The 21,291-nt window shown below is 34.5% G+C and overlaps 1 protein-coding gene and 1 long non-coding RNA gene across 2 annotated transcripts; one reads left to right on the top strand and one right to left on the bottom strand.

Annotated features, from left to right (window-relative positions):
* The first annotated feature begins 4,026 nt into the window (after positions 1-4,026).
* Positions 4,027-9,483, top strand: LOC108483114 (MA3 DOMAIN-CONTAINING TRANSLATION REGULATORY FACTOR 1). Its single transcript, XM_017786334.2, has 4 exons — positions 4,027-4,378; positions 5,063-5,324; positions 6,975-7,069; positions 7,202-9,483. Exons 2-4 carry the CDS (start codon positions 5,087-5,089, stop codon positions 9,014-9,016), a joined length of 2,148 nt encoding a protein of 715 aa, XP_017641823.1. The 5' UTR covers positions 4,027-4,378; positions 5,063-5,086; the 3' UTR covers positions 9,017-9,483.
* Positions 9,484-11,806: 2,323 nt separating this feature from the next.
* LOC108480606 (uncharacterized) lies at positions 11,807-14,922 on the bottom strand. Its single transcript, XR_001870656.2, has 6 exons — positions 14,578-14,922; positions 14,427-14,474; positions 13,690-13,750; positions 13,411-13,505; positions 12,688-12,957; positions 11,807-12,610 (listed from the first exon to the last, which is right to left on the bottom strand). It is a non-coding gene; the product is annotated as an uncharacterized LOC108480606 (long non-coding RNA).
* Between the last annotated feature and the right edge of the window lie 6,369 nt (positions 14,923-21,291).

Below are 21,291 nucleotides of genomic sequence, written 5' to 3'. Positions count from 1 at the left end.
TCAACTTGGGCTCGGTAGGGACTCGCCCGTGTGACACACCCGTGTGCGATTACTTCAAGCCATGGTCAAGCCTATTAAATAGGCACGGTGTGTGGTCTACCCGTGTGAATCGTGCTTCGATTCTGCCAAATTGACACAGCCGTGTGGTCTGCCCGTGTGAGGAAGTCCAAGCCGTGTTGATTTTGTACTTTAGCCCATTTTCTCTGTTTTTGGCTCGTTTCTCGTTCCTTTCGCTCTCCTATACTCACCTAAGTATAAAACATGAAATTAAGGCATTAGGAGCATTGAATTCACCAATTCTAAGGAAAAATCATCCATAAAATGCGTTAAGCATGGGGTAAAAATATGTATAAATTACAGTTTATTATAACTGGCTTACTAAGAAACAAAAAGGCCAATATGCATTGTTGGGGGAGTTTTGAATATTAAGCCTCAAAGACACCAGAAGTGGCCTATGATCAGATTTCAATATGTGCAGGTGACGGACACAATTGTTAGGAGCAAAGTTATCCTAGTATGAATTACAGATTACCTTATTGAGTATTTTGAACCCTCTATTCCAGGTAAATCGAGGACCCAAGAAACCCATATCTTACATCTTATTTTTGAATATGAATGATCTGAAGAGTTTACACTCGGTTTTAGTATTACTAGATTCACTAGTCCGTTCCGAATTATCTAGAATTAAATTGAAATCACCCTCTAGAATCCAAGGTTCAAAAATAAACTTGCAAGTGACTCTAGAAAACTCCAAATGGAGTGTCTTTTGTTTGGTTGCGGATTGTTATAAATAGTTGAACATAAGAAACTTGAATGCCCTTGTTTACTATAGATCCTTATATGAATCAATAAAGGATGTAAATCTAAAATATCATCTTCAATATTGCCATTCCATAGAATCCAAATTACCTTAATAAAGCCCATAGCTTCAATTCTGAAAGAATGATGAAAACCTAATTTCTCGATAATAGCATCAGCTTTTGAGTTACTAATATGAGTCTCTAACAAACCCATTAAATTAGGGGAGAAATCTCTTTTATACTCTACAAAGTTGTGAAAACGAGGATGACCAGTCTCTTGACAATTCCAAAAGAATTATTCTATGTCTATACAGAAATAAATTAAAAATAAACAGTATAGCCATACCCGATTGTTACTACCCATCAGCATCAAGACTTCCTACAAGGTCAGAGCACCAGCATGGAATTCCTCACCGTCCCTATGTAAAATGACTAAATCTTGATCAATTCCATGCAAAATCCCCTCCATCATTGGTGACATATCCACTAAAAGTTATTCTGGTCTTAAATTTTTATCATCTAGGGGCTTTGGTGGGCATGTCTTTTCTATGGGTCTTGAAATCAAAATTTCACCTGCCCTAATAACCTTAGCCAGAGGTTCCAATCTCATGCTCGTCCCCCCATCATTCATCTCTTTATTTTCCTTCCCATATCTTGATTTAGACATTCTATTTTCAAAAATCCTTATAGCTTTATTTTTTCAACGATTCAAAGGGCTTTTAATTTACACTGATTGAAAATTGAAGGGCCTGTTGTTATTAGTCAAAACTTGTTGGCCCATTTTTGAACCATCGTCAGAAGGTTGTTGCCCATACATAGATGATGGCCCAGTAGAACCATTTATAAGCTTTAAAGCATTTATATTTGGTCTAAGCCCACTAGAGACTAAAATGACTTTCCTTTTATTCTTAACACCGTTCTTTTTTGCATAAGTACCAAAGTTGGAATTCTTGGTAAGATTCTCATTCTTTTTCTCCGTATTTCTCTCCTGGAAATGATCGGTCCTTGATTTCTTTCCAATCTGAGTATTATCCCTCAAATCATTCCCTCATTGATTATTGATAAGGACATTGAAATTGGAATCGCCACCATTATTGCCTTGATTATTATTTCCCTCATTACCTGTGCTTTGTCCTCTTCATCGCTGCTGATGTTTAACCAATATTCACGGCCCATAGTTTTCCTCTTCAACCTTCCATTGAATTTCATAGGCTTTCGATGGTAACGAATTACGAGATCACTTATCCAGTGGTTGTGCATTCTACAAATTGGGACATGAATCATTGCTATGCCCATAAAGTCCACACCCAAAACAAACATTGGGTAATGATTCATACTCAATCCTTTGTACTTTCCCATTAATCTTTGGTATATATAGCTTCCAGAGATCTAAACAGATAGGCAATCGAGCGAAACGACCATTCTTGGCATTATCGGTGTTTTCGTCAATCTTCAAGACCGGTCCAATTATTTGGCCAATTGCATTCAGAAGAAATTCAAAATAATAGCCTTCCGATATGCCAGGAAATTAGACTCAAACAACTTGAGTGTCCACTTCAGTCTAAATCGTCGAGAAGGTCAATGACCATAGGTGAACAATTAGATATTATCCAAGAATCACCCATGGACCACTAGTTAGCACTTTGTTGTCATCCTCTTCATCATTGAATCACATTAGGTAAAAAGTCATTCTCCAAATCCATAAGTTGAAAATAATGATTACAATTCCATAGAGTTGTGACTTTGTTTAACAAGGCGTTGAAAGCAATCCATTACCCTAAAAGTTTAACAACTATAGTATGTGCCATTTTCCTCTCGATGAACTTATGGACTCTTTTTGAGAAAGTGATCGACGAGATCCCATCCACCAGTTTCGTCATCACATCTCCTTCATGCAGTTCAAAATCCTCTCATTCGCAAATGAAGCAATAGCAGATTGGGAGCCTTTTTGGACACAATGGGCTCTGGTATTTTCCTACCATTTCTGTCAACTGTTGGGCCATCTGAATCCGGTGGTAAATCTGGCTAACTTCTCCCTTTTTAGTAGCACGACCAATACCAAAATTTGAAGACGCGGGACTGGCCCTGACCACAAACTCTGCCACAGACAAGGTTTCACTCATTTTCCCCTAGTGTGATTTTTGCTTCATATACGAATGAAAAATTATACCTTTATAAAAACAATTATATAATTAAGTTGGAATTTATAAAATAATGAAGTGATTTTTAATAGAATGATTATTTATAATCGTAGCCAATTGTTAAAATTTAAAAGTTTCAAATACTTTTATTGAGTTAATTCAACTAAATATCTTAAATTATGACTTTTATTTTAAACTTTAAAATATTTTAATTACATTTTAAACTAACGATGTTATATTAAAGTCCTTTTGTTATTAAAATTGTTAATTTAACTATTAAATGAGAGTTAGATTTTATGTGACATAATTTAAAATTAACAATTTAAAGAAAAATGAATATTGTAAAAATATTGATTTTGATGTTTTCAAAGCTTTTGCAAAAATTATTGCTCACTCTTTCTTTTTTTAGTTTTACTTTATTTTTAATTTTTAATTTTAAAAGTTATGCAACAACATTTTACTTTTATTTAAAATTTTGATTTTAAATTAGGTCATATAAAATTTTACATGCTATTTAATGGTTAAATTAACAATTTCAATAATGGAAGGACTTAATTAATATAACATTGATAATTTAGGATATAATTATAGCATTTTGAAATTTAGGGATGAATTTAAAATAAATGTCATAATTTTGGGATGTTTGATGGAATTATCTCACTTTTTTTCCTTATAAATTTTATTTCATGTAATCTTTTTGATTGAGTTGGGCAAAACTAATATATAATTAATTAATTTGTACATATAATTAGAATAAAAAGGAAATACAGGAAAAATAAAAGTAATTATACCCGTAGATTTTAGAAATATTTTAGAAGAGTGAAATAAGGGATGAGGGTGAATAAGAAATAAATTATTTATTATATAATTTAGTTTTTATGTATTTTTCTAACAAAGTTAGTATCACTAGGATTAGTGGCGCGATATTCAATGAAGAATTCATGTGAAATGATGTCTCTAGGTTGATTTAATTTACTTTGGTGATTATTTTATAATTTTTTGAAATTAAGTGATTGTAATGTAAATTTAATAAAAGTTAGTGAACTTAGTCGTAGTTTATCCAAAAGTTTAAAATATGTAAAATTTTACCCAGTGGTCAATACACACCGTTTTAAAGGATTGAAAAATCTAAAAGACCAGCAACCCTAAATGGCTAAATCCCTAACATTTTCTCTATTTCCAAGTTTTTGATTCTCCCTATTTCCCCCTGTTTTATATCAGTCTTTCACCACCAGCAGCGGCGGAAGCGGCAGCACCTCAGCTCAGATTCCTGAGTCCTCACCACTACACCAGCGGCCTTCTTCTCCAAACCAGAACCAGATCACCGGTCGTCCCTTTTTACTCAATACTCACCGGAACCAGAACTTCCCTTTCTATAATCAACAAAGGAAAGGGCTCTTGAATCTTGGTTTTCTTAGCCCCCCTCTTGAATCGTAGGTAATGTTGTTCAACTCTTCTCTTTCTCTCTCTTTTTTTCTTATTGCTTTTGATGTTTCAGCTCTCTTTTTTTTCAATCGAGTTTATGATGTGTTGAGCCTTTTCAACTCTTTTTGTTTCTGTTGGCTCGCGTCGTGTCCGTAATGGGCTTGAATGAACACGCTGAACCCCGGTTTTATAGTTTGATAAAGTCCTGGATAAAAGACCCCAGTTTTATATTATAAAACTCTTTGTTCAATATATGTATATCTAGAATGCTGATACGGTAATTCATAAGCAATCAAAATTTAACATGACATTAGGTCTTTATGCTTTGAAGGAAGATAATAGCTTATAGTTTTGCTAGTGAGCTTTCAAATGCTTCAATGCCATAAATCAGCCTAACCAAGAGAGAGGAAAACGGAGTGCTTAATGAATGTATCAGTTATGGTTGTAATTGAACACTCTGTTTTTTTCCTTATTTATAGTCTATGAAATTTAATTGAATTTTAACTGTTATTTCTTTGTTGCTTTTAATACCCTTTCACTGTTCATCGATCTTTCTTTCATTATTTGTTTCTTGGAATCGAATGTTGTTCTGGCTAAAACAGTGTAGTTCTTTTTTTGGTGAAAAAACAGCGTAGCTTAAGATAAAGTGATTTCTTTCTTTTTTACTGTTAACTTTTTAGTTTTTCTTATTACAAGGGATCTAGAATTGGTGAAGAGTAAATGGCGTCAGGGGAGGGATTTCTTACAGATGAACAAAGGGAAATGCTTAAAATAGCAAGTCAGAATGTGGAGACTGCTTTACCATCCCCAAGATTGTCCTCATCCCCAAAGTCCCCGACTTCTTTACTTTCTGATCATCAATTAAAGGTTCCTGCTGGTAGCAAGGCGCCAACTGGTGGTATTGCAGTGAGACATGTCCGTCGGTCTCACTCAGGGAAATCCATTCGTGTAAAGAAGGGTGAGCCTTGTTATTCTATGAATTGTTCAAATCAATGCAATTTTTCTTCTTCTCACCTCTTTGGATATTTGGTTTGTAACTTGCTAGCCTTGCAAATTCTATTTGCTTTATAACTGGCTTGCTCATCTTGGGCCACCTGTGAATAAAAATGGTCAGCCAGACATCAAAGGTTCTTAAAAAGGAAAGCGATTTTTATTCGATCATATATTACTATTATAATTATATTATCTTTAACCAATATCACCTCCTTGCTCTACTGATTTCTTTTGCTTTGTAATTTTCTGAGGCTTAGCACAATCAAATTGTCAGGTTCTTAATTTTAATGTACTTATAATCTATTTTTCATTTAGATAAGATGATGGGATCATAATACTGAAATGCTTGCTGTAAACTATAACCCTGTTAACTTCTAACTGATATAAGATCAGTGGTAGGTCGATTGATTTTGGGTTTGAGATCTTTTATAGTTGGTCTTTTGCTTTAGATTGGTCAACAGCATTATATTCTAATTCTTTATGCATTATTTAATTGATTGTAATAACATAATTGCCGCAGTCATGTTTCTGAAGTACTTGCTTTGTAAGTCACAGGGTACATGTATAATGTTATTAAGAATGTGAAAAGAACTGGACCAGGGATTAAGCCGGTCATTCTCTAGTTCCTGGTTCATCAGATTGGAGTATATGTATAATGTTATTAATAATGTTAAAGAACCGAAGATTGAACCGATCCTGCCTCCGGTTCAACTATATGAATATATGTTCGGTTTTAATTAAAAATAATTTTATATTTTAAAATATACAATTGTAACCCATTTACACCTGTTTTGGGGCTGAAGAGAAGGGCTTTTGACATGATATGACCCACTTCTTATATTTCCAAAATTTGTCCCTTCATCTCTGTTGCCATCTGAGAAATCAAATTTTATTTTCTTCCTCTTCCATTGCCTCTGCTGGTGCATCAGGCCAACGAAACATGTCCAAGATTGCCATTGTAAGAAGCCATGGCATCTGCCCTGCTCAGTCTTTGCTCTTCACTCTGACTACCTTATCTAAGAGTTATCTCCTTTTTTCTCCTTTTTTTTATGTGATAACATATAGTTATATTTTTTATTTGGTTTCACTTTCCCCCTAGATTGGAAATTTTTTAAATTTGAAATTTTGTGATTTGTGATAGTATGGCCTTTAGACAGCACAAGAAACTGAAGAGAAGATGAAGATGAAGCCTGATATATTTCTTGGGTTCTTGCTGGTTTTTTGGATTCTGATTTTCAGTTCCTTGCTGATTCTTTCTGGTTTTTTCCAGCTCAACAAATTTCTCGGTATATATAGGATGTTAAACCATCAGACCTGCTGATTCCTGGCGGAACCAGTTGAATTGGCTGGACCTATTTTCTGATCTCTTGTTATTAATCTGTGGCAATAGGTTGTACGTAAACCTATTCAATGGATAATTAAAAAATAAAAGCGATCATATTATCATTTATTTTTACTGCTTCTGGTTTTGGGCTTTAAATTAGCTGATGATGCTATGCTTGTTTGCATCTTTTTTTGTCAAAAAGCTTGTCTTTAAATATGGAGGGCATTACAGAGCTGTTATCTGCCTTTTTCTTGGTAATTAGTTATTTTCTTATTTATTAATTGTAAACAGATGGTGCTGGTGGTAAGGGTACATGGGGAAAACTTCTTGATACTGACGGGGAATCACATATAGATCGAAATGATCCTAACTATGACAGTGGAGAGGTACTTGCAACCTTTTTTTTCCTGGAAAACCATTCTTGTTTATAGGGTTTCTGAATGCCACTTATGCTTATGGCATACTTGGCTTATAATAAATTTATTCATGCTTAATTTCTTTTCCCTTGCTTTTGCTAGGAACCATATCAACTTGTTGGGTCAACTATTTCTGATCCACTAGATGAGTATAAAAAAGCTGTTGTTTCGATTATAGAAGAATATTTTAGCACTAGTGATGTGGAAGTGGCTGCATCAGACCTCAAAGATCTTGGCTCAAGTGAATATCATCCTTATTTTATTAAAAGGCTTGTCTCCATGGCCATGGACAGGCATGATAAAGAGAAGGAAATGGCATCAGTTCTGCTTTCTTCACTCTATGCTGATGTCATCAGCCCACCCCAGATTCGGGATGGTTTTGTGATGCTTCTTGAGTCTGCTGATGACCTTGCTGTGGATATACTAGATGCAGTTGATATCCTCGCTCTGTTTGTATCTCGTGCTGTGGTTGATGAGATACTGCCTCCAGCTTTCATCACAAGGGCAAAGAAAACACTTCCTGAATCTTCCAAGGGATATCAGGTTCTCCAAACTGCCGAGAAGAGCTATCTCTCAGCTCCTCACCATGCTGAACTCTTGGAGAGGAGGTGGGGAGGTAGCACCCATGTTACAGTTGAGGAAATGAAGAAAAAGATTTCTGATCTTTTGAGGGAGTATGTGGAGAGTGGTGATACATTTGAGGCCTGTAGGTGTATTAGGGAGTTAGGCGTTTCATTCTTTCATCATGAGGTTGTTAAGAGGGCTTTGGTTCTTGCTATGGAAATTCAAACAGCTGAACCACTTATGCTGAAACTCTTGAAGGAAGCAGCTGAGGAAGGGTTGATAAGTTCGAGTCAAATGGTGAAAGGGTTTGCTCGGTTAGCAGAGAGTCTCGATGATCTTGCCCTAGACATTCCATCTGCAAAAACCTTGTTTCAATTGATTGTCCCCAAAGCTATTTTGCAAGGGTGGCTTGACGCATCATTCATGAAATCCTCATGTACTGATGGAGAGGCTCAAAATGAAGACAAAAAGTTAAACCAGTACAAGAAGGAGATTGTAACTATAATTCACGAGTATTTTCTATCGGATGATATTCCTGAACTCATTCGAAGTCTTGAAGATCTAGGGTTGCCTGAATATAATCCAGTTTTCCTAAAGAAACTTATCACTCTTGCCATGGACAGGAAGAACAGGGAGAAAGAAATGGCATCTGTTTTGCTCTCTGCTCTTCATATCGAGATCTTTTCTACTGAAGATATCGTGAATGGCTTTGTCATGCTTCTGGAATCTGCAGAAGATACTGCTTTGGATATTCTGGATGCCTCCAATGAGCTTGCCCTTTTCTTGGCTAGAGCTGTCATTGATGATGTGTTAGTTCCTTTGAATCTTGAAGAGATAACCAGCAAGTTGCCACCGAACTGCAGTGGAAGTGAGACTGTGCGAATGGCTCGATCACTTATAACTGCACGCCATGCTGGTGAGAGGCTCCTCAGGTGCTGGGGAGGTGGAACTGGCTGGGCTGTGGAGGATGCAAAGGACAAGATAATGAAGCTTCTGGAGGAGTACGAAAGTGGGGGTGTTGTGGCTGAAGCTTGTCAATGTATCCGTGACCTCGGAATGCCATTCTTCAACCATGAGGTTGTGAAGAAAGCGCTGGTGATGGCCATGGAGAAGAAAAACGATAGGATGCTAGACCTGCTGCAGGTGTGTTTCAACGAAGGTCTAATCACTATCAACCAGATGACCAAAGGCTTCACCAGGGTCAAAGATGGACTCGACGACCTAGCTCTCGACTTTCCAAATGCAAAGGATAAGTTCATTTTCTATACGGAGTATGCCCAGAAGAAGGGTTGGCTTCTGCCATCCTTTGGTTCATCTGCAACAGAAGCTCTGCCCACTGCAGCAGCCTCTTGAAAAGGAAAACATATTCATGTCTCTAGTTTCTCATGTATGATGTTGACGTTCCAGTACCTGTGTTCTTAGCAGTCATCCATGGCAGATCAGATTAATAGGATTAGATGTGGGATGTTCGGATTCCTTCTGATGTTGTCTTGTTTTTAATGGTGTCATCTGATGGAGATTCTTATGATCCCAGTCCAAGCTAAGCTAGCCATTGTGTAAAGTTGGTTATATTTTCTTCTATATTGAAATAGCTTCAAGCTCATGTCACAACCAGCGGCATATTAGGTATTGCCTGCTGGTACTTGCAATATATGATGGTTAGAATGACGCTGTTTACTTCCAAAGGCTCAAATATTTTTGCTCTTTTGTTGTAGCAATTCCAGTTTGATTTTTTCTTTTTACATAGTTATGTTGTAGTTTGATGAGAGGTCAGATATTTTGTAATTTTTGTATTATCTGATTTTGGATTTACTTTAAAATCCGTTTATTATTCGCATTAAATCCAGATATGCATGCTAGGGGCATCTGGATAACATAGGTTCAGGTGTATGCCAGTTCACTACCTTCTCATCTAATGAGGTTGTCAGTACCACTTATGAAAGCGAATAAACAAATGAGCTTATTCCAATTCAGTAAGGGAAGCAAAGGGAAAGCCCCTGTTGAACCAAAACCATTAGGCATCGTACTGCGAGGAGGCCTCTGAAAATTTCTTCCAACTGCTATTCCTATTACTATACAATTTCGGATTTGATTTGAGTAACATTTATCACTCCACTATTCGGGTTGGGGAGGAATTTTTTAGTTTATTTTATTTTAATAATATGGTGATGTGAGCTTGTAATGATAAGAAAGTGAAAGTGATTTTCATAGGTTCACTCCAAAACCAGGAGAAAATCCACGCTAGTGGTCACATGGTGGTCATTACAATATTCACTGACTATCAAGGCTTTCATTCTTCCCATTGGTTCTCCCATAGCTTTGCTAGCCCAGCCATGGCCGTCTGCCCCTTTCTCTGCCTTCAATAATATTTCACCATTTGTTCAAGAAAACAGAGCAAAAAAGCCCACTTGTCAGAACATAGCAACAAAGCAAATGGAAGCTTAGAAGAATCTATGTACTTTATTTTCTCTGGGTTTTTTCCCCCTTCATAAAATGAATTCTCAATGATTACCCAACAAAATTTATTGTTCTTTTTATGGTTGCTGCTTCCAGTCTTTCACCTGAGCCTAGTCATGAAGTGTTTTCATGGCTGAAATCTCTGCCTTTAGCACCAGAGTACAGGCCTACTCTGTATGAGTTTCAAGATCCAATTGCTTACATTTTCAAGATCGAAAAAGAGGCTTCCCAGTGTGGAATTTGCAAAATCATACCGCCGGTACCGCCTAAGTTTTTTCTGAAGTTGAGAATTCAGATTTAAGAGCCTAATTTTTTTCTGAAGTTTCCAAACCCTAGAAAATCCAATTTTGTACCTCTTTTTTCTGGCTATTTTTTTTTCACCGCCCCTTTCAATTAAGTCACAATCCAATCTCTGGCGAAGCCTCAAAACCCAGTGCCCAAACTCCCTGCGTGTGGCCCTCACGCCACCCATGCCTTCAGCATCCTTGCCCACGTGCCGGCGTATGCAGCCCACCTCCATTGAATTTGATTCTCCGGCCACCACTGTTGGTTTTGTTGGTGTTTCTTCGGTATCCTTTGCTGTTATTGGCTCTAGTGGTTTCTTTTTTTTTTTGAAGAGAAAAAAAATAACCGACGCAAAAAAGTTATTTATGATAACCCCTCGTTGCAAGTCAGTCCAGTAAAACTTCATTGGCACAATTATCTCGCATGGTCACGATCGTGCTTATTGTTTACCAAAGCTAGAGGATTGTAGGGGTATATTATTGGTGATTCGGAAAAACCCGATGTGAATGATTCGTCTGATAACTCTCTTGTTATGTCTTGGCTTATCAACTCTATGCAACCCCCAAATTTTCAGAACATACGTATTACTTAACTCTGCAAAAGAAATATGGCATGCAACGACTCTCACCTACTCACAAGTTGGGAATGATGCTCAAAATTTTCAAATCAGCAATAAAGTTTACAACACTAAGCAAGGTGAGATGTCAATTTCTCGGTATTTTTCTGGATTGAACAGTTTATGGCAGGAGCTATTACCAAGATTTCCAAGCCAACTGTACTGGAGATGCAGTAGTAAAGTTTTAGAAGCTTGTAGAAAAAAGAGGGTTTACAACTTTTTGGCCAGGTTAAATAGGGTTCACTGTAATAGAATCTGGTTCACTGTAATACAATAAAACTGTAATTAAATAGAATTGTAATGAAATAGAGTTGTAATCAGTAATTTAATTGTTTGGTTGAATAGAATAGAATAAAACTGTAATAGTATTCTTGTGTTTGATTGAATAAAATACTGTTGTAATAGCATAAGGAAAAAATTAAAATGATCAAAATACTCTTAGTAAAATTTTTTAGATAGATGATTATTGTTATTGTTATTAAATTTTAATAAAATTATTATTAAAAATAATTTAATAAAAATAATAAATAATGTAATCATATTTTAACATAATTATTATTAAATATAATTTAATAAAATAAAACATAATTTAATAAAATTCTTAATATAATTATTATATGAATTAAAAAGATCATAATATATGATACTGTAAAAATAATATAATCTATTTTATTATTTTTAAAATGAAATACATATTTAGTGTACTAAAATATCATTAGTAAAACAAATAATTTAATTATTCTAGAATAAAAATAAAATATTAGAAGTAATATATAACTTGAGAATTATATTTCACATCCAAACATAATATTCATATATTAGCAAAAGTTACATGATTTTATTAGTTTATATGTCATAATCCATATGTTATAAAATTTTACAACATTAAAAATTATAACATTGTAATGACATTCTATCATGTCATTATACCATCCAAATATTACAAACACAAAAAATTAACAAAATGAAAGTTCATATGCATTGACTTGTCCACTTTAGAGTGTTTCCTCTGAGATGGTCAATATGTATGAAATTTTAATTGACAAATCCTGTCTTATTTCTCTTCTCTGAAAAACCATTAGATGAGACAAGTCTATAAGTTCCAAAATCATATATGGTCACCTGAAAGTGAAGTAGACTTTCACTCCCCAAAATCAACGTGTTAACTTCCGTCTCTGCATTTGAAGCTATAGCATCAAGTTGAGCAAGAAACCATGCCTGAAGAAGACATTCTAAGCCCTTTTTATTGTCTTGATGATTGCAGTCTTCAGCTTCTTGGCAAGGAAATTCAGAAGAAAGTGCAGCAACAACATTCTCATGAGTTGACCAATTTACTAACACCAATAGACATTGAATAAAGTAAAGCAATGAGAAGAAACACATTAAACAGAAGGTGAATCCTTAAGTTGGAGAAAGAAGCACCCATCAAAGTATTTAGCAACAACAAATTTGCATCTACATTTTGCATCTACTAAAAGAAACCTAAATGCTATATTCATTCAATAACTCAGGCTAATAAGCACCAAGTTGATACCAACGCACTAATAACTCAGGCTTAGGATTGCCAAAAAATCCACCAACATCAGCCCCTGTGAAAGTTTATCTAACATCAAAAGGGAGAAGGTGCAAAAGTTTTTAACTTTTTTCATTTAAATGGCATGCATACCAGAGAATGTCATTCCAGAACCAAGCGTCAAAACCATTGGGACTGAAACCCTGAGCTGATCCCAATCCAAGAATTATCACTAGTCCAAACTGCTCCATACCTTTGACTTCCAGCAAAGAATGCTCTGGACCAGACAAAAGGTCCGACCTTACCATCCCTATGCTTTAGAAGGCCTTCAGCTGTTGCCATGTGGAAGTAATATCCATAGGCATTATATAACTCCCGATGTTCCACTCCACCAAGATGTAAAGCATCTCTGGGCATTGTCATCTAACCACAACAAAGTTTAGTCATTTGTGCTATTTTGCCTGCTAATATGCAATTTTTACAAGTTCACATACACATCCACATATAAGAACAAGGTATGACTGCTTTTTTGCAAAAAAAATACTATAGAATTTCCATGGTTTTCGCAGTGCAGCCACCGTAGATAAACAATACTCAGAAATAACTTCACCTCCATCTTCATGGAAATGCAGTTTTGCAAGTGAAATGCATAAATCACAATTTGAGCTAGTGCCTTTATCTAGGGGTCAACTTGCCTGTGTTAAACTTGTTGCATCAGCAATGACAAATGGTACATTCACAATGCGTGCTAGTGTCTTTACAAGTAATGTTTTTCCTGTCCTCATAATTAAGGTTTAAAAATTTAAACAAAAAAAAAAAAAACAAGAGAATAATCAATAGAAGCAGCAAGAAGTTATTCAGCATATAAGACTGTACCTGAACTAGTGGGACCTATTAACAGTACATTGCTCTTTTCCAGCTCAACAAAATCATTGGCAACATGTTTATCATTGTCACCCAATTCAGATGCCCTGGCAATGAGATGCAAGTATTCAGTCTAGGAAGGTAAACCAAATAGACAAGCAATCTGTTATAAAGCATTCATAATTAAGTTAACATAAATCAGACATGAAACTGAAAGAAATTATATAAACCACTAATTGAGGACTCATTGGTTACTGAACTGATTAAAAAAGAAGACCAGAAAGCACTAACTCGTTTTTCTTGAAGGAATGGTATATCCTTTATAGTGGTTGTAAACTGCCACAGCTAACACCTGTTAAGATATGTAGAACTTCAATAAAACAATGAAACTATGAATGAAAACTGCTGTTGAAAATTTGAACAATGCTAGGGCATTTTTTTTCCAAAAATTCTAAAAGTTCTCATAAAAAATGTTATAATAACAATTACAGGCCATAAAAGTTTAATAAATTAGTGCATAAAGGATTTCAACTTAGAAGGAAGTTTAGGGGGATGGCAGGAGGGGAAAGAAAAAGGTGCTATCTTTTTCATTGTTAGTGTAGAAATCAAAAGTGTTTGGATGTACTGCTTCCATCTCCTTGGGAAATCAATCTTTCCGGCAATATGAGGAAAGTAGATGCGAATCAAACATTCAACAAAAGAATAGTTATTTTATTTAGGATTTTAAGATTAACTTTTTCTTTCATTCAATTATCCATATCTTGTACAAAACATGTGTAGCTAAAAACAAAAATCCCCTTTCTTTCCTTCCCTCCATTGTCCTCCCTTCCATTCTAACAAATACAGAGAAGGAAGCCTTGAAAAACCTTTCTAAGACAAAAAGGCTTCCTTACCCGCATTCATTGTGTAATCTCTCTTGCGTTGAAGCAAAGTTAAGATTTATTTGTTCAAAATTCAGAACATACTTAACCAGAAAAGTCAATGAATTCAATTAAAAACAGGCATCGGAAGTAGAAGGAAGGGTTTACCTTCTTTGCCTTTTGTTGGCCGATGACAAATTTTGCAAGTTTTTTTGACTGAAGAAAAAAAAGAAAAAACAAAGAATAGATTGACCTAGGTCTTTTCTGCAATCAAAAGAAAAAAAGGGAAACATAAAGATAAGAAGAAAAAAAAATTTACCAGTGAACCGAGGGAGAAGATGATAGTTCTAGTACTTCTTCATTCTATAGGGAGATTCTATAGGGAGAGGTAAAGGGCAAAAATTGAAAAAGGGAATTTTTTTTTTACTTTGCACTGGAATGAATAGCTATTCAATGGTAAGAGAAGAGAATCACTATTCAGCCTTTTCTCGTAATAGATCTTGAATAGATTCGGGCAATAATAATATTATAGCCAACTAAACTAATGTTTAGTGGTGGACTCGCAGAATTGGGCTGGAATCTATTCTTAAGCCTATCAACCAAACATGCTTTAAGTATCATCAAATTTGAGTTCAAGTTCTCGAAAAAATTCCTAGTGGCTCTCAAGAGCTAAAGAAAGATGAAAACCTTGACAAAGATAATCTGCACTGTGATTATTGTGGGAAGCCACATACTAGAGATAAGTGCTAAAAATTACATGGTCGACCCATTAGGGTTTTTTTACCCCAATATATTAATATGTATATATATATACAAAAATAGATTGTCAGCTAGATTAATTACGAAAATGGTATACTTTTTTGGGTCGCGCCTACCTGACAAGCCCAACCCATTTTTTTTAATATTAAATTTTTTTTGTTTAAAATTTTTTTTCGGATCAATATAAAACCCGTGTATATGTTCGAGAATAATATACATACAGGTTGCGCCTACCTGACAGGCTCAACTAGTTGAGCCTATCTGACAAGAGCAACTAGTGGGGCCCACAAGCTTTATTTTTCTCTTATATATTCCCCGAAAATCAGATGAGCAACATAAAGAAAATTTAGCAGAGCAATAGACACAAAATTTAGCAGAATAAAAGTAAGAAGAGAGGGAGAAAAAGGAAAGAAAGGAAAAAAAAGAAGGATAAAGTATTTTAGTTTATTTATTTTTAAATAGAATATAGAATTTTGTTAGAAATTTTATTATTTAAAAGTTATTTGGTTAGATTATTAATTTTTTAGCTTCGAATGAAAAATTTTGCATTAAAATTTTATGTAACTTTTTGCTATTCAAACTATTTTGAGAATTTTGAAATTTTTTTAACAGGTCTAGTATTGAATATGGAGAATCAGTTTTTCGTATGAGTTTATTTCGATGGAAAAATTTTGACAACAAGCGTGGGATTAGAGGTGTGCATGAACCCGGCCCGGCCCACAGAAAATTTTAGGCCTATTTTCCAGGCCCGGGCCCGGCCCGGCCCGAAATATGGGCCTAGAATTTTGTCCAAGCCCTACCAGAAAAAAAATGGTAGGCTGAGAGCCCAAATTTCATCATATTTTTTGGATTTTTTATTAAATAAAAACTTTTAAAATACAATAAATCAAATACATTTAAAAACATAAAACAAATATTAAAACAAAAACAAATAAAAATAAGACACAAACAATTCTTAAAATAACACATAAATTGAAAATATAATAAAAAGTAGTTATATTAAAATTGAAACAAATTAGAACTAAAATAATAACCAAATTAATAACAAAACAAAAGTTTTACAATATCAAAATAATATTAAAAACGATAACAGATAACATAATAAATAGCATAAAAGAACAATAAAACATGACAAAAAGCAAGAAGAACCAAAGACTAAAACAAAGAAACAAAACAAAGACCAAACAACAACAAAACAGCACAAAAAACAACATCACCAACAACACCAAAAACCTACAAAATATAATCAACCAACCAAAATATCTCTACATTAACCAATCAACATATTTAATTTTATAACAAAATATAAATTGTAAGCTAAATTAAATTGTCAACAATTACAAAGGAAGGTAACCTAAAAAGCAATCGAAGAAACATCGTCCTCAGCGTCCTCATCATTTTTGGAACCAATTTCTAACATGAAATAAGAATAAATAATTAGATAATCAAATTGATAAAAAAAATTATAAAATTACAACAATAAAACGAGAATAATAATTACCTGCTGAAAATCCCTTAGCTCGCATCCAATCATCCAAGCAAACAACGGCTTGAACCGTTTTTGGCTTAAGTGAACTCCTCAAAGGTGTGATAACTTTCTTACCCATGCTAAAAGCCGATTCGGAAGCTACAGTTGATATTGGAATAGCCAAAAGATCACGAGCCAATAATGAAAGCTCATTATATCGAACTGAACTTTTACTCCAATAATCCAAAACATCTATTTGACTATTCAACTCAAGCTCGGTTCTTCCAAATAAATCTCCAACTGTGACTTTTCACTTCTAGTGCTAGATTCATTTAAATACCGTATATAATCATCACTCTCATCAAAATCTCCCCCAAAATCAACACTATTAACATTGTGTTCATCCAAACTAGAATCAACATGATTTTTATTCGAAACATTAGAACTCCCAGCCAAAGAGGAAGACGTGGATTTGGATTTCTTAACATACTCGTCAAACAAGAGTCTAAGATGGCTAAGAATGATTTCAACAAAATCTGAAGCATGAATACCATAGATTGTAGTAAAATAATACTGCACATAATTCAACTTGTAACGAGGATCTAAAATTGTAGCACATGACAATATCAACGAATACCCAGCCTAATATTTATTAAATTTCTCTTGCATTTGCTTAACCATTGGAGTTAAAAATGAATAAGGACCTTTAACTGTATCAAGCAGGACCTTGTGAACCTTCTAAACCCCTCTAAAATAAAGATTAGCTGTTAGATAATTAGAACCAGAAAAAACACAAGTCACATCATAAAAGACTTTCAAAAATTTGCAAAGGATAGCAACATTTCTCCACTCCTCGTTAGAAAGTGCAAATATTTGATAATCTTTATCCCGTTGGCCCCAATAATCTAGCACATCTTTATAGTAAAGAGAAGATTCAAGCATCAAATAAGTAGAATTCCATCTCACACAGACATCTTGACGCAAATTTTTGGTCACATTCAAATGAAAACTTTTGTCGGCCACATCATAAAATATTTTCCTACGAGTTCCCGACTTTTTTATGTACTTAATTCCATTTCAAATCTTACCAACAACATCATCAGCAAGTTCCAAACCAGTTTTAACTATAAGATTCAATATATGTGCACAACATCTAACTTGAAAAAAAGCACCATCACACAAAATAGCTCGGTTTGCACGAAAACGATTTTTAAGACAAGAAACCATAACATCATTATAAGAAGCATTATCCAAAGTGATGCTAAAAATTTTCTTGTCTATACCCCATTGAGATAAACATAAAACAAGTTCATTCGCTATGTTCAAACAATCATACGCAGAAAATAAAGCTCTAAACCTTATGATTCTCTTTTTTAGCTTCCAATTTTCATCAACCCAATGAGCAGTAATGCAAATATATTCATCATTAGTATGCTCCGAGTTCCAATTATCAGAGGTTAGACAAATTAAACCAGGTGCTTTAGCCAACTCTTCTTTAACATGATCTCTCTCTTTTGCATAATACATTAGGACATCCCTAGCAGCTGTATATCTACTTATGTTCTTAAAATTAGGACTAGCAATACTCATCATGTATCTAAATCTCGGTTCTTCAACTGTCCTAAATGAATGTTTGCCACATACAAGAAAAGTAGAAATAGCTTTACGACACTCATCAGCATCAAACTTGTAGTTTTTTATGAATGGAACACCTCCTAACAATGGTTGAGTGGCTATGGTGTATTGACTGATGTCCTTATTAACTTTTTTCAAACAGATATTTAGATGACGTCTTAAATGAGAGGTTCCACTAGAAGATTTAGCAGAGAAGATAGTCTTACAATGATTACATTGTGCCTTCAATTCATTTTTGTTCTCGCATTCAAGCTTTGTCATTTCATCCCACACCTTTGAAGTGGTAGACTTTTGACGTTTGGCAGCACTTTCATACTCATTAAAGCCATCATCCACATGTATAAGACTGTTCGAACTAGCCATAGTCATAAAAACTCAAGTCCCGAAATCCAAATAAACCAAAAGATTATTAATTTCCATACTAAAAAATATCTAATAATTATGATACAATTTATAATTGAGACAAAATGATTTCATCTTATTTAAATATCTACCACAAGCCTAACAAAATCAACTATAGTTTGGTAATAATTAAACAGTCATTGAAACCCCAACCAATCAGTTCAGTTCAACCAAAAAACAGATCAAGAAATTATAAAACACAAAAAAAGAGAGCATAAAATCAACTAAATCAAAATTATTATAGTATGAAACACGAATATTTTATATTCTCTGAAAAATATAAATATTCTTAATTAGATATAATATTTTGAATTTTCCTTGGTTTTCGACTAAATTTGTTATAAGGTTTTCGTCTCTTTCAGCTTTAATGTAGTTTAAGTGAAAAAAAATTGTTGTTATTGAACTTGTTTTCGATAGTTTAATAACGAGAAATCAGAATTCATGGTCAAATAACAAAGAATGAGTTATCTAAAAATTTTGCTTAGATTCAATAAGTTTGAAGCATTTTGGAGTGAAAAAAGTTCCGTTGAGCTATCCAATTATTTCCTGTAACCTTTAGTTATGATATGAGTTTTAAGGATCATGAAAACCATATGAACGTCCTATGGTGTTTTTATCATAGGCATTTGGTTTAGCCTATATGTTCTTTGGTATTTATGTTAGGATGGGTTTTAGGCCTTTCAATGAAGGTTTTATTGAGCATATGGTCTTCGTACTGATTTTAATTATAGTGACAAAGCTATGTATCTGTTTGATTTGTGTCTAATTTTTGTAGGTGGATTAGAATTGGAGACTTCTAATATTGAATATGAGCCTATGGTCTGGACCCAGTGCAATAGTTGTCTTCGAATTAGACTTTGAATTATATCAATTTTTATTTATTTACTTTGTTATTAATTTATAGAAAAGACCAGATTATTTTTGAATTAAAAGCTACCATTTAAGTTTAAGAATAATTTTTAAACAAAATAAAATGAAAATGATAAATTAAGAAATAAGTATAAGATTAAAATGTGAGAGATGAAAGAAGTGGAGAATGTGCTAAACCTACAGAGATATAGTTTTTCTTGCTTTGAACGTAATATTACTTAATGGTCTCTTGGGGTACAAAAAATTGTAGAAATATCAAGGGCACTAAGGCACACTTTATGTGCTAAAAGTAGATTAGTCTGCTTAAGGAACTAAATCCCATGTTTGCCTACCTTTGTGTGTGTCCAGTAACTTGAATAGCATGTGTATATATATTTTTGCTTTTAGTTACCATTATTTCGTTCTTACTTTACTGCAACATTTTGTAGTGGAAATCAACTTTTCCAGATTAGATAAGTCCCATTTTCTGTTCATTATTTATTTCATTTTATCTATTTTCCTTCAGTATTTTCATCAAGAAAATTACAGTAAGAAACACGGCAGCAGTGAAGAAGAAGAAAAAGAAGCTTACCTTGAAGAAGACAGCAAATGAAGAAGCTGAAAGATAGCTAGATTGGCTACCGAGACTGCAAATGAAGAAGCAAAAATGAAGAAGCTGCTGAGCTGAGCTTGAGGCTAGGAGGTGGATCGGCCGACGGACAACTGGACGGTGGAAGTGGTGGTGAGCTAGGGATTTGAGTTTTGGAAATAGAAATAGAAATAAGAGGAGCAGCAACAGCAACTAAACAAAAATATCAAAGAGTAAAGTTACTTAAAAAATTTAAAAAAATAAAAATAAAAATAATTTAATTGTAAAATCGGGCCGGGCAGGGCCCGGGCCAAAAAAATCATACTTGAGGCCCGGCCCATTTTTTAAACAGGCTTCTTTTTTTACCCAAGCCCATTTTTCGGGCCTATATTTTTACCCAAACCCTCCCATTTTTCGGGCGGGCCGCCCGGCCCAGCCCATGCACACCTCTACGTGGGATGTATATTTGAAGGTCACAAACAAGTAGCAATGAGATTCAATAGAAATATCTCGTTTGATGATATGAAGGAAAAAAATTAGTGAAAAAATTTATAGACGTTGTGGGAGAAGGATCTCGAAACTTTTCTACAAGTTTTCAGTTTCGACGGATCCCATAAAATTCACTGAAATGGAACTTGTAAACGATGAAGACGTGGAGATAATGGTTGCTCTTTATTGTGGGACTTGGAGCAACCAAAATGCACCGATTCAGTTATTTGCTAAATTAGCTGGTATTGAGGCAACTGAAGATCCCATTGCATTGGGTGAAGAAGCTAGAGCTCAAGAACCGTGTATGATGGTTCCGGTATCATACATTGGTAATCAATCAACTATACATGGGATTGACATCGATCTTAATGCTACACCCGATACTGTTGTGGTTGGTGATGATGTATACCATAGTAGTGATCCTTCTGATCATGAAGTCGATAGTGATAGTGATCCCGACGTGGATGAGGTCCCGGATGATATTGACGATAAAGGCGTGAATAAGAATGGAAATGTTAATATGTCTTTATTCGGGAACCAGATTCGTCGTATTGTGATACACAATAATCCTGGGGCACACATGTCTCGAATAGACCCCGATGCGGCGCATCCAGCCGAGTTCCCAGAGTACCCTGAAATACTACTTACTCACTGGATGGTAATATATTCTTATTCTGAGGAGTTGTTCATGGGCCAGAGATTCGAAAGTAAGGAAGAGTGCTTATTTGCCATTAAGCAGTATAGTATGAATATATCAGTAGGCTACAAAGTCGCCGTGTTTAAACTGACATTATATATTGGAGAGTGTTGGAAGTCGACCGAAGGCTGCAATTAGAGGATAT

This window comes from Gossypium arboreum, chromosome 1 (assembly GCF_025698485.1).
Source record: "Gossypium arboreum isolate Shixiya-1 chromosome 1, ASM2569848v2, whole genome shotgun sequence".
Classification (NCBI taxonomy): domain Eukaryota; kingdom Viridiplantae; phylum Streptophyta; class Magnoliopsida; order Malvales; family Malvaceae; genus Gossypium; species Gossypium arboreum.
The sequence above is the reverse complement of the archived record's forward strand: the minus strand, read 5'-3'. Positions and strand labels throughout refer to the sequence as shown.

Excerpts from the sequence above, each read along its gene's own strand:
- LOC108483114 (XM_017786334.2), top strand. The coding sequence starts at position 5,087 with ATGGCGTCAGGGGAGGGATTTCTTACAGATGAACAAAGGGAAATGCTT. Across the intron at positions 5,325-6,974 it reads ATCCATTCGTGTAAAGAAGG|ATGGTGCTGGTGGTAAGGGT; the intron begins GTGAGCCTTGTT and ends AATTGTAAACAG. Across the intron at positions 7,070-7,201 it reads CTAACTATGACAGTGGAGAG|GAACCATATCAACTTGTTGG; the intron begins GTACTTGCAACC and ends TGCTTTTGCTAG.